Source organism: Benincasa hispida, chromosome 12 (genome assembly GCF_027475165.1).
Source record: "Benincasa hispida cultivar pf3 chromosome 12, pf3_genome.v1.1, whole genome shotgun sequence".
Taxonomy (NCBI): Eukaryota; Viridiplantae; Streptophyta; class Magnoliopsida; order Cucurbitales; family Cucurbitaceae; genus Benincasa; species Benincasa hispida.
In genome coordinates, this window is record NC_143489.1 from 80,586,557 (window position 1) to 80,600,517 (window position 13,961).

General features: G+C 31.7%; 2 protein-coding genes and 1 long non-coding RNA gene across 4 annotated transcripts; 2 read left to right on the forward strand and 1 right to left on the reverse strand.

Annotated features, from left to right (window-relative positions):
• The first annotated feature begins 2,844 nt into the window (after positions 1–2,844).
• LOC120068337 (glutaredoxin-C3-like) lies at positions 2,845–3,552 on the forward strand. The gene has a single exon (XM_039020069.2). The coding sequence runs from the start codon at positions 2,942–2,944 to the stop codon at positions 3,329–3,331; it is 390 nt and encodes a 129-aa protein (XP_038875997.1). The 5' UTR covers positions 2,845–2,941; the 3' UTR covers positions 3,332–3,552.
• A 3,738-nt stretch (positions 3,553–7,290) lies between these two features.
• Positions 7,291–12,221, reverse strand: LOC120092509 (uncharacterized). Of its 2 annotated transcripts, XR_005486057.2 has the most exons (4): positions 12,121–12,221; positions 11,707–12,005; positions 10,049–10,271; positions 7,291–7,608 (listed from the first exon to the last, which is right to left on the reverse strand). It is a non-coding gene; the product is annotated as an uncharacterized LOC120092509 (long non-coding RNA). The 2 variants fall into 2 exon arrangements; XR_005486056.2 differs by lacking the exon at positions 12,121–12,221 and having other exon boundaries at positions 11,707–12,099.
• Positions 10,097–11,600, forward strand: LOC120092508 (uncharacterized). Its single transcript, XM_039050604.2, has 2 exons — positions 10,097–10,274; positions 10,365–11,600. Exons 1-2 carry the CDS (start codon positions 10,097–10,099, stop codon positions 11,357–11,359), a joined length of 1,173 nt encoding a protein of 390 aa, XP_038906532.1. The 3' UTR covers positions 11,360–11,600.
• Positions 12,222–13,961: the final 1,740 nt, after the last annotated feature.

The window sequence follows — 13,961 nt, forward strand, 5'->3', positions numbered from 1 at the left end:
AAACATGGGATGGTGTGAATAGAAAAGAGGAAATGTTAGAAGAAGTGGAGACAATGGAAGAGGGAAAAGCAGACAGAGAGGAAAGCAAAGTATGGAATTAGGCCAAAGTCTGCAACTGTGAAAGTTATTTATTTAATTTACATAAAAATGGAACCCAACAAGTAAAATTTTAAATAAATAATATATAAATATATTCTTTTGAAACTTTTTATGCACTCTCTCTCAGCTCAGTTTCATGTGTGTTTTGCAATGAAAAGTTAGGTTGTTCTTGGAGATGAGAGGTCAAAGCGATAAACCCCATAAAAACCCTCTACTTTCTCAAGCGATAAACCCCATAAAAACCCTCTACTTTCTCCTCTCCCTTTCACCCTCTACTTTTCTTTTTTCACATATACATATATTCAATGTGTTGACTCTAATAATTTGTTCCATGTGGATGTCAAATTTAATATTACAGTTTCATTTACCGAATATTTAGAAATTTTCGTGTAATACTTTGTTGGTACAGCAACTATTGTTGAAGGTCCAACATTAGAAAAACAAAGGGACTTCAAACTCCTCATAAGATGGATGGGTTTTTCATTTCTTTGTCATTTAATTTTGAGATGAAACCTTGTATTATCTAATAATTTATATTAATTAAATACTATTTGGTTAGTATAGTTTTAAAATTTCAAAAAAGAGTTGCAATATTACCTTTTACACACTCAAATGAAATTGTTGTGGTTGTAACCTAAAGTGTGTGTGACAATGTATCATATCCTATTTTTAAATCTAGGTTACTACCACATTATTTAAGATCACGATTTTCATCACATAATGATATATGAAAGCTCCATTGACATCAAATTTTTTTCGAAACCATACATGAAAGTATTAAATAACCTAACATTCAATCACAAAACCAATTGAATAAGAGGAGTCGTAATATATTTTATAAACATCTTGATTTTTCTAATGAGAAATTCTCAATGTAAAATAGTGAATGTTTAAATCAATGTTTAAATTTTGATGTTAACAAAACTATTGAAATCTTAATTTTACGGAATTTTCAATAAAGTTTTGAGAAAAATTATAAAAATAAAAAATTCAAAATATAAATTTAAATTATTTAAACAAATTAACATATATATTATATTTACATTAGTGATAGTTTACTATTTTTTTTTATAAATTTTTTATGATATAATAAAAATATCGATCCAACTCTTGTGTTGATATCGAATCTATAAAAACGTAAAAATATCAATATTTGAACCAAACAAATTTCTTTTAAATTAATAATAAAGGTTTTGAGAATCCTAATGCAGGTAAAAGCAAAACATGCGCGTAAGGGTCACGTCAGACATTTCCTTCTTCTCCTTATTAAACTTTGTTTTTTCTTTTTTTCTTATTATACAAAACCAACCCGACAACAAAGACAGATACAGCCGTCTATTAAAAATTTTCCCCACAATTTTTTTTTTTTTAAATGTCTTTCCTTTTTGCTTTATTAATTTTTGTATGTATTTAATTTAATTTATATATATTTATAGCGTAGACAAAGTTAATCCCCGTAGCCGCCTCCCATTCAGAATTTATGACACCCTATTTTTATGTAAAATACAAAATTCTTTTTTTTTTTTCTGTTTTTTTTCATAAAAAGAGAAAAAAAGGAAAAAAAAAAAAGTACAGACAGTAATCCTTTTGAAAGCAAAACATTAGAAAACATCTTCATCCCACGCCTCTCGACAACAACAGACAAATTCTCCTTTTTATTACTTCCTTTGCCTCCTACTCCATTTATTTTATCTAATAAACTTCCTCCCTATTCTCGATAATTTTGTATTCCAATTCTTGTAATGTTATTTTTTTCTAAACCTAAGTAATATCGCTAATCTATCACTTCACGATATAGATTTAATATATGGAAAATGTTAGATTATTGATATCTGAATGGGAAAACTATCTACGTCATCATCGATATAACTCATTCAGTTAAAATATCTTACCATCATTACATTCACCTAAAATCATTTTTGTCATGTTTAATATTGAATTTTACATTTTTAAATGTAATTTTCATATCATGGTCATTAGTTTTGAGAGTGATTAAAAACATATTTTAGAGTTGGTTCGAAAATGATAAAAGTCATTTTAACAATTACTCACAAACATTTCTCTTCTATTTATTATTAATTTATGTGTGTTTTCTTATATATATATTTTGCACATTCCCGTATTCGGGATACAACTATCAGTCATATCATGTCAAAAGAAAAATATTTTGGTGCATTCAGTACTACACTTATATTTGATAAACCCTTTGTTTCTATCATTCTCTTTAAATGTGTTGAATTTTTGGTTTAAATATCATTTTAGTCCTTATATTTTGAAATTTGTTCAATTTTAGTCTATGTACTTTTAATTATTTAATTTTAGTCTCTATACTTTCAATAAATTTTAAATTTAGTCCTTAATACTAGTTTATAATTGACTTTTTTTTTAAAAAAAAAAAATTATGTTACTTATAGCATTTTACTATAAATTTTGGAAATATATTCACATATTTTATTTTCTAGCATAAAATGATAATTATTAATTAATCAATTTCAGTAAAAAATAACTTTGAGAGACTAAAATTAATATTTATTAAAAATACAAAGACTAAAATTAGATAATTGAAAGAATAAGGACTAAAATCGAATAAAACTGGAAAGTTTTAACTAGAAATTTTTCTTTTGAATAATTGAAAAGAACACTTTAGTTAAAAAAAAAAAAAAAAACAATAATTTACAATTGGGTGCTACCAACACCAATATAACTAATTCCCCAGTCTCCTATATAAACCCACCACATCCCTCAACTGCCATCACCAAAACAAAAACCCCAAACTCACAAAACCAACAAAACCAACAAAACCATTCCTTTTTGGTTCTTCACAATCTCACTCACTACAAAAATGATGCGTTACCAAGCAGAGCGTTCATGGGAGTATTACATGCCGGCGACGGCAGCAGCGGCAGCGAGAGACCCAGTGGACCGAGTAATCCGGCTGGCGGCGGAGAGTGCGGTGGTGATATTCAGTGTGAGCAGCTGCTGCATGTGCCACGCCTTGAAACGGTTGCTTTGTGGAATGGGCGTGAGCCCAACGGTGTACGAGCTCGACCATGACCCCAGAGGAAAAGAAATTGAAAGAGCTTTAATGAGGCTCGTCGGAGCCGCCTCGCCGCCGGTCCCCGTCGTCTTCATCGGCGGGAAACTTGTGGGGTCCATGGATAGAGTTATGGCTTCTCATATCAATGGCACTTTGGTCCCTCTTCTCAAGGAAGCTGGTGCCTTATGGCTCTAGAAATCTTCCCCCCCCCCTTTTTCCTTTCCTCAATATATAATTTTTTTCTTTTTAATTTTTTCTTGTTGGCCCATTTTTTTCTCCCCTTCTAAGATGATCTGAGATATAATTGGGGTTTAATTTTATGTATTAGATAGATTGATTTTCATATGTCTCATTTATGTATAGAGATATGGAAATTAGTTAATTTAGCTTTCATTATAAAAGTTTATTTATCACTCTTTTTCCTCTCTCTACTTCTAATTTTTCAAATTTATAAAAATCAATATACCAATTAACCCAATTAAAAAAAATATCTAAGCTAATTTTAACCATCAGTACTTGTTAGTAATATCTTCTAAGCTAAACGAAGACAAGAGATTTAGGGATCCAAATGGGAAACTAATGGATAACGTTAGGATAGGGGAGTGAAGACAAATTTCTAAAGATTATAGAACTGAGTTAAAGAATAGGAGATATAATAAAGTTTGACTATGATTATATTATTGAGGGTTTTACAATATCCTTTTGTTCTCATTACTTTGTTTTTTCTCTCGGTAAATTTAAAAAATTATCCCTAAAATATTTTTTAAAACACAATATTCAAGTATAAATTCGTTAGAATGTTGAGTGAAAATTAGAACTACTAATAAAAATTGGATCCTAGAATGTGTATGGTTGTAACTGCATAGCGGTGACTAAGATCAATAGTAGTGTCCAAGATTAAATATTTGTTTCAGTTTCTTGTTCCATTTGTTCTAGTTCCCAATTTTAACAAAATATTCCAACATATTATCTACTTTAAATTCATCATGAAATGTTAAAAGTAATAGGAAACTTTTGGGGGAAAGATATCTCTTAAAACAAATGACAAAGTATGGGAGTTTTTGGTTCTCCTTTCAATTGAGTTTCCATTTTGACCACTAATTAAACTTTGAAAGTCTGGGTTCTAATTAGTCTCTCAACTTTACATTACGAGTTTCTTTTAGTATAAATTAGAGATGGAAGATTTGAACAATGAATCTCTTGATCTTCAGTTGACAACTACGTATTAGAAATTATTTATGTTGATACTGCTTCTTTCTTTATTGTTAACTTGTATGAAGGGGCCCTAGAGTTTGTAATAGGGTGGGTCCATTATTTAGCTGCGGATACTTTGTCTTCTTCTTCTCTATTTTGTAATTGTTGAACTAAAAAAAGATTAAAATACCAATAGATTCAAAGAAATGGATAAAGTTTGAGAGATTAAGATAACATACATAAACTTATAGTTAAGCTAAATCAGGACATGAAGGATAAGTCCAGATAATTCTCTGATATTTTTTAATAGAAAAAGAAACATCAAACAAATTATTCGTACTGCTTTTCATGCCATATGTATTATTATTATTAATATTATTAATTTCAGAAAAAGAAAAAATAATAATACATATATACCTATATATAATAATTTATTGTCCATTGCAAACAAGATAAAAGCATGGAGAGGCAAAATAATGTTGTTCCTTCAATTATTTTTTCGTCCCTTTTTATTTTCATACTCTTTTTGCTCTCTATCTCTCTCTCTCTATAAGGAGTGTAATTTGTCTACAAAATCATAATTTATAGATCTAATAATTAAGTATGATTAACTCATGTTGTTCTCTCTTATTCTTCTTTTTCTTTTGTATTTCTTTTCAATATGGTCCATTTTTGCAAAGAATATTTCAAATTTAATTCTAGGGAATTATTGAACATATGTTGCATATGGATAAATTTGATGTCTTTCTATATAAAAATACTTTTTTCTTTTTTGAAAATGAGGAAGAATCCTATATCATTTATAACTTGAAATGGTTAGTACATCTTTGAATTTTCAATTTTATGTCTAATAGGTTCTTGAATCCAAACGGAAGGTTATTGTCTAATGAATTTTATTTTAAAAAAGTCAAATAAGTTAATGATGTATTATTCAAAAATTGTAATTTTAAAGACCTATTGGATATCAAATTGAAAGTTTAAAAGCTTATTAGTCACTTTTTAAACTTCATAGACTAAATAACCACATATTTGAAAGTATAATGACCTGTTAAATTTTGAAAAATACTTGGTGCATCTTGCACTCATCTTTGTACACTTCATCCAAATGTCCAACCACAAGTTGACACGTGGTAAACTTTTACTTTTTTTTTTTTTTTTGCTATTTTTAAGTATAGAAAAATGAATTAAAATATTTACAAAATATAACAAAATTTTAGAACTATCAATGATAGATGTTGATAGATATTGATAGACTTCTATCAGTATCCTATCAGTATCTATCAGTGACATTGTTATTTTGTTATATTTTGTAAATATTTTTAACATCTTTACTATTTGAAATAATTTTTTTTTTCCTTTAAAAAGATGTTTTTTAGATAAAAAAAAAAAGAAATTCTATTTTGTGATTGAGAGAAATGCATGGAAATGAGTGCAACTTACTTTTAACTTTTATAATGTTTAGAGACCAAATAAACTCAAACTTGAAAGCTGATCGATTTAACTTGTCATTTAACCTTAATGTTATTATTTATTAGTACTATTATTTAAATTTGTTGTTAAAAGAGAATTGTGATACCATTTTGTTTCATAATAAAATGGAAAGTTATTTATTTATTTATTATTTATTTTTTTAACAATATGTGGAGTTGGAGAACTCAAATCTCTATCTTCAAAGTTGATAATACAAGCACTACACAAGTTGAGCTATCCATTTTGGCAATAAAAAGAAGTTAGTCAAATATAATAGTTGTTTATAAAAACCAAAAAGGTAATTGCATTGGATAACATTTTTAGATACAATAATTAAGTATATAACAACATTTTTAAAAACTTACAAATATAGCAAAATCTATCGCTAATAAACTCGATCATCGATAGATTAATACAATCGATATAGTCCATCACTGGTAGACCCCACTAGCGATATGGTCTATCACGGATAGACTTCAAAAATAAAATCTATATTTTGCTATATCTATAAATTCTTTTGTATTGTGTTATATTTATAAATACTTTGAAATTGGGATTGATTGCTATATTTGTAACTTATCCAACTAAAATATATCGATAAATATTATTGTAAATCAATTTCCATACCAATTCTCTATAAATATCTAAAAGTAACTTCATACGAACTTAAGCCTGAAAATATACATCATATCAGTGTAAAAAAGATATGCATAGTGTAAGACATGCTAGCTTATTTAGAATCAACCTATAGCTTGATTCATATACATGAGCAATTTGGGGCAAAAAGATAAAAGAAAATAAAAATGCATAGAATTGGAGTTTGGAAGCATATTTTTAAATTAGATCTCTTTGTCCTTATTGTTCTATGGAAAGGAAGAATCTTAGAAAAGTTGATGCTTTTTCCAACATAGCCTTCAAATTTGGAACATTTTGTGAGAATCATTGCACTCTATCATCTTCTTTGTCCACATTTCCCCCCCTTATTTTCACCCAGCTTGGAGGAAAAGTGCAAAACCGAAAACCCAAAGTTTATTTTTGTTGGATTCCACATCTACAACTCTTAACTAATTTTGTTATATGTTTTAAATTACCCACATGTTCACCTAAGCTTACTTTCAATATTCCTTCAACTTTTGTTTACAATAATCAAGCAAGCATGGGTTGCAATTCGATGACCAAAGTGTCAAAGTGAACATAGCTCATTGATAATTAATATGTACCGCTTTTCTTGAGGTTGAAGGTTTAAACATCAAGATTTCATTTCACAATCACTACAAGTATCAACAAATGTTCTAAAAGTTCTTTCAAGATGTTTCAAAATAAAACTTTGTTTTTTAATTAAGAAAATGTTAAATTACAAATTTAGTTCATAAACTTTAAGGTTTGTGACTATTTGGTCTCTAAGATTTCAAAATTACAAATTTAATCCACAAAATTTGCTATCTTCTAAAATTCACAAATCTACAAATAAAATTATACACTACGAGGTGTTTGGCTCACCAACTTCATAAGTTCAGATTAAACTCAACTTCAATAGTAAATACTATTTAAGTTTGTACATTTATCCAAAAACTCCATCCTCTCTTCTTTCTCTGTTTTGCACATTTATCGAATAACTTCATTTTACAACTCTGCATCCCAACCATAGACTTTTCAACTCTAATATATTAACTATAGACTTTAAACGGCCTAAACTCTGCCCAGGATGCAAGCTTATATTCTTCAAATCACAAATCAATGCACAGATAGACAAGAAAGTTCAAGGTTCTATAACTTGTTCTCCTGTAGAAGAGTATAAATACAAGCCCCTGCAACACAGAAAGTTAAAAAGCTTGTTGTTAATTGTTTGTTATAAACTTTGAGAAAGAATAAAGGAAAAAGAAAACAAATTAATGTCAGATTGCATTTAAATATTACAGAAAGAAAGAAGAAAGAGTTTGCATTACACTGAAACTGAAGAGAGAAAGAGATATGCTGAGTAAATGAACAGTTACAATAATGGAATGAGCAGTAGTTGGAAAATTTTAATAGGGATGAAGAACTGTATGATAAGACAGTAAAATAGTAAATATCAACTGCCCACAAATAGAAATGACTTTTCAACATCCACGTATATATATATATATATATAATTCTGAAGCATTAAGCATTGGCTCTATTGAATGGCCTAAAGGTCACCAACTCAAAGAACCATTTTATATATCATTGACTAACTGATGCAACAAGTTCAATTCATTTATTTTGTTTTTGTACTTCAACATATTTTATTTTAAATTTTGAGCTTTCATAGCTACATTATTCAAAATTTCATATTGCATTTAACATAAATCTCAATTCACTCATTTTTAGACTCAAATTTGGTACATGTAGCCTAAAACATAAGTGTTATATAACATATTTGTTGCAAGCATTGAAAGCATTTGATGGTAAAAGCCAAAAAGAAAAAAAAAAAGAAAGACATTTTTAGGCAAGATTTAAGAGGGTGAAGAACACACATTTGAGAGTAAAAGAACCAAGTTGGGTATGGAGGTAATATTCGAAGATATGGGATAGAATTTAAGCTTGCATCTCTTATTAAACAAATTAAAAAAACTGATAATTTTTATGGGTTTTTTTTCCCCTTCCAATTATCTTCAATTTTTAGTATAGAAAGTGCAACAAGAGAATAAAGAAAAAGAAATAGAAATGATAAACGCTCACAAGGCAGAGGAAGAAAAAATTCATACTTCCCTGAAGAATATTCAAACGAACTATATAATAAATGTGAAAGTTTACTACCACAAAATTTTATCGATAAGAAAAAGCTAATCAACTAAACAGAAAGTTAACATAAATTTAACTTAATTAATATAAAGTATGAACTCTAGACCTAAGAGATTAGAGATTCGAATCTCCCACCCACATTGTTGAACCCAAACATAAGTTAATAAACAAAAATTGAGTCTACAGTTTTTTCATTCAAATCTTCAAAAAGTCTATTCCGTAGATCGAATATCATGACAAGAAATATCATATTGGGCCTTCATAAATGTTGGCGCTATAAATCGTTATTTAAGGAAGCTCATCTCATCTAACCTCTTTTTTCTCCTGCTTTTTTAATTATAAGTTTTGTTAAGTTATAAATTAAAGGTTTCTTTCCCAATCCGTCCTAAACTTATAAAGCTGTGTTTATTTTTATTCTTTTTTTTTTTTTTTTTTTTTTTTTTTTCTATTCTTGAAAAAGCTTTTAACAAAACTTTAATCTTTCAATTACGTGTCTCATAAGTCTTTGTTGTAAACTTTATTAGTTTAACAATACTCGCTATATTACTTACAAATTTACATGGCAAGATAGCTTCGGGTAACTTAAAATTTTACAATCTATTAAACATAAAATTGAAAGTTCAATGTCCTATTAGGGTTTTTTTTTTTTTTTTTTTTTTTAATTTTTTTTTTTTTAATTTTTTGAAATATATGGACTAAATATAGATGAATCTAGAAGTTAAAGACATTAGAAAAGCAAATTTGAGAATATTTCAACTTGGAAAGGCATGTACAGGACCAGAAAGTTATGTTGTACAAACTATTTTAAAATCTCTAGCAGCAAACTTATAATTCAACCAAGCTTTTTATATTATTTTAGATGCTTTAAGATTAAGATCTTTTTAGCTTCTTATACAAGCATTTAGACTGATCAAATGGAATGAAACAGACAAATAAAAAGGATATATATAAAGTCTACATGTCGTGTCGCCCATGCAAAAACTAGACAGTCTAGAAAGGCAGAGGATTGGACTAAAGATGAATCCTTTTACTAATCAAACCGGAGCTTAAATTCACAGCAGCTCCTAAATGAATGCTATGAAATTGCCTAACAAGGGTCTTCATTTGGTATCATCCAAATTTCTTATTCTTTTTTCATGGCCTTTTTCTGGGTCCTAAAGATAATGAAGTTTCACTTATTGGACAGTCAGTAGAAATATGGAAGGTTTCTTCATAACATCTTTCCAGATCTAGGAAATCAAAGAGCCTTTTAATCAATCCCATTTATCTCTGAATCTGCCTAAAAAGACTAACTACAAAACCCCATTCATTTTACACTTGCCCCCACATTCAGCCAAAAAGGTATTTCACATGTCTTTGTTTGTAGTGAATAGAATAATCATCTTATCTTTTCTGATTACAGTTGGTCTCACACCAAGAACTCACGGGCACATTATATGCAAACAGTATATAGCAAACAAACGCTTGAAAATTTTAAGGCCTTACCCATTGATGCTTCTCTCACAACTTCCTCTTCTTCATTGAGTGTTTCTTATGGATCCGGATCCCACCATTTCTCTCCTTCTCCTTTTTTTAACATCTTTCTTCACTAACTTGTTTGGCCTAACAGCTGCAGCCCCAACGTCGGTCACTCGAATCACGGTAGTAGGTGCAGTTTATTGTGACACATGTTTGAGCAACAGTGTCTCCAAACACAGCTACTTCTTGCCTGGTAAGAAAATTCCATTCATAGTTAATAATGAAAAAAATTTAAACTGCCTAGCATCGTGTTTTGATAGACTATGTGGTGTGTGGTGGTCAGGTGTGGATGTCCATTTACAGTGCAAATTCAGAGCAGTTGCTCCCAAAATGGCCGAGCAAATGGCCTTCTCTGTCAACAGAACAACAGATAAATATGGAGTTTATAGATTGGAAATTCCTTCTGTGGATGGAATCAATTGTGTTGATGGTATGACAATGCAGTCATTTTGCCAAGCAAGCTTAATAGGAAGCTCGTCTGAAGTTTGCAATGTCCCAGGTTTAAGAACTACTTCAGAAGAGATATCAGTCAAGTCTAAGCAAGATAATCTCTGTATATTCAGCTTAAATGCTTTGAGTTACAGGCCAATGAAGAAGAATGAAAGCTTATGTGGGAATAAGAAAGAGAAAATTCCAGATCCCTTGACCTCCTCAAAGTTTTTTCTCCCTTTCTTCCCTCCTTATTCCCTCCCTTTCCCCTTCCCTCCTATGCCACCATTCCCTTCCTTTCCTTTACCTCCACTTCCTCCACTGCCTCCACTGCCTCCATTACCCCCTCTTCAATATTTTCCTCTCCCTACTTGTCCTAACCCACCATCTTTACCATTTCCTTTCCCACCTTTGCCTCCTTTACTTCCTTCACCAGCAAGTCCACCTCCGCCATCTACACCACCTCCGCCGCCCCCATTTAGTCTCAGTGATCCAAGGACCTGGATACCCTATGTTTCTCCATTTTCACCACCACCGCCTCTGCCATCGTCGCCACCTCCATTCAGTCTCAGCGATCCAAGGACCTGGATACCCCATATACCTCCATTTTCCCCTCCCCCACCTCCTGCTTTCGATCCCCGAGACCCGAGAACTTGGATTCCGCATATCCCTCCATTTTCTCCTTCCCCACCTCCTGCGTTTGATCCTAGAGACCCCAGAACATGGATTCCCAATATTCCTCCATTTTTCCCTCCCCCACCTCCTGCATTCGACCTTAGAGACCCCAGAACATGGATACCCCATTTGCCACCATCCCCTCCCCAGGTCCCTCAAAATCAAAAGCCCTAATATTGTGCTTTGTATCCCTCCTTTTTACCTCTACAAATTTTCTTTCAATATGATATAATTTGATGTGTGCTTATGTATTTTTCCGGTGCCCTGTCCATTCAGGAAAAACAACAAACACCTTGTGTGCCAATATTGTTTCTAGCAAAAGCCACTATAATTCATGTACAGAAAACAAAAGGGGATTTGTCTGTTTATATGATAAATCAAGAAGCTGGATATCATAAATGTATTGTTTCATTAATCTTCAAATTTGCAAAAAAGTTTACGTTCTCAAGTCTTTAGTGAATGATGATGCTAAAGGAAAAAGAAAACAAGTAAAAAGAAAGAAACTCTTCGACCGTCCGTACCTTGCGCTTCCGGATTATACCACCGCAACGAAACAACGCCAAAGGGGGGAAAATGAGAGAAGGAATTGAATTGCCTTCATTACAGAGTACCTTTTCTACCTAACTTGGGCGGTGGCAATGGCGGATGATATCATTCACTTCCTGTTTTCTTCCTTCTTTTTCTGATTCTGATGCTCTTTCTTTCTTTCTTTCCTTTTTTTTTTTAAGTGCTTATAAGAATTCATGTTCCCAAACAAAATTCCCTTTAAAGTTGATCCTTTTGCTTCTTCATCTATCTTGTAAATGGATCACATTTTTCTCTGCAGAAAAATGAAGTCACGAATGGAACAAAGTGGTAACCATAGAAATTAGGTTACATTTTTCAAAAGAAAAGTTTTTGAGAAACACAAACACACAAAAAGTAAGAACAACTACCCGCATAAACAATTAGACTTCAATTTGCAGGTTGGTCTCTTCGGGGGTGTTTGAGGGATGGTTATTATAGATGACGAGTGACAAATAATAATTATCGTGATAAATAGTAAATGTTTTAGCAAAAAAGATTTTGAAATAGTATTAACTATACTTCATTGTAGGTTTTAAATAGTTATACATATCACTATTATATTTGGTACCCCAAACATGGAGGAGACTATAATAATCTACTCCACCAACTTTCTAGTTGATGCCTCAAATGGCCTATTCAAGTTTGTGGCCATCTCTAATATTGTACACCAATTCTCACAATAATTTTGACTTTAGATGGACCATTGTGAAGGGATCGAATCCCACAATAGAAGCGAGTGATTGCTTTGTTCTTGATTATGCATTATGCATTCTACAGGTTAAACATGTAAAATTTAGGGAATAAGAAACTTACCTTTAAAGACTCTCTTAACAAACACAATAGTGTTCATCAAGACATTTTCTTCCTCAACAAATTGATCTCTCCTCATACAATGACGCTTCCATAAAGTCTTCCCTGCTATTCTATGGCAACGAGCCGGTTTATGAGAACCTCCTTTTGAAAGAGTGAAATAGGAATTGAAATGGTGTTCGTAGAGGGTAAAATTAAACCTAGTTAAATTAAAACCAAGATTTGCATGGTGATAATCAAGAATCCAATATGGGCATTGTATTTCATTTAGACCCAAGTTAAATAAAATAACCTTAGCTATCTTGGCCCATTTGAGCCTTTATTTTAGAGAGGGTCAACTGATTTTAAACAAAACAATAGAAGCATTTTTTTTTTTTTTTTTTAGAGAATAAGAAATGAAAAACTGATATTAGCAAAATGACGAAGAGGTAAATGTTCAAGAGTTGAGTAAGGGGTAGTTCAGGTTTTCCAACTTTGCGGAGGCCTTGTCTGGTTGGAAATCTCCTCCGCAATAAGCCTTTATCCGTTGTCCATTAACTTTAAATGTTTGGCTGCCATCCTCGGTGATTAGTTCCACCGCACCATGTGGAAATATTTCCTTGATGATGAAGGGACTGGACCAACGCGATTTTAATTTTTCCAGGAAGAGCCGCAATCTTGAATTGAAGAGTAAGACTTTTTGCCCAACTTGGAGGTTCTTACCGCATATGCGTTGATCATGCCAGCGCTTGGTGCGCTTTTTATAAATCTTCGCATTTTCATATGCGTTGTTCCTCCATTCTTCTAGCTCGACCAGTTGATTTTTCCGCGCTTTCCCTGCCTTCTCCAAATCAAAATTCAGTTTCTTGACCGCCCACAATGCCTTATACTCCAGCTTCAAAGGCAAATGGCACACCTTGCCAAATACCAACGCATAGGAGGACATACCTATTGCTGTTTTAAATGCGGTCCGATATGCCCATAACGCCTCGTCAAGCTTCATTGCCCAATCTTTTCGCGAAGGTTTGACTATCTTCTCAAGTATCGATTTAATTTCCCGATTGGACACTTCAGCTTGGCCATTTGTTTGCGAATGGTATGCGGTGGCCACTTTGTGGAGGATATTATACTTGCGCAGCAACTCCTTTATATTGTGGTTGACAAAGTGTGATCTTCATCACTTATGATGGCACAGGGAGTGCCAAAACGCATGAAAATGTTTTTCTTCAGGAATTGGGATACTACTGCCGCATCACTTGCGACACATGCAATTGCCTCTACCCACTTGGAGACATAGTCAACGGCTAATAGAATATAGTGTTTACCGTTTGAAGGAGGGAATGGTCTCATGAAATCAATCCCCCATACGTCGAATAATTCCAGCTCCAGGATAGTATTCATAGACATCGTGTACTTCCAT

Bases quoted from the DNA above. Each gene is read 5' to 3' on its own strand.
- LOC120068337 (XM_039020069.2), top strand. From the start codon at position 2,942: ATGATGCGTTACCAAGCAGAGCGTTCATGGGAGTATTACATGCCGGCG.
- LOC120092508 (XM_039050604.2), top strand. From the start codon at position 10,097: ATGGATCCGGATCCCACCATTTCTCTCCTTCTCCTTTTTTTAACATCT. The intron at 10,275-10,364 runs GTAAGAAAATTC...TGTGGTGGTCAG, and splicing joins ACACAGCTACTTCTTGCCTG to GTGTGGATGTCCATTTACAG.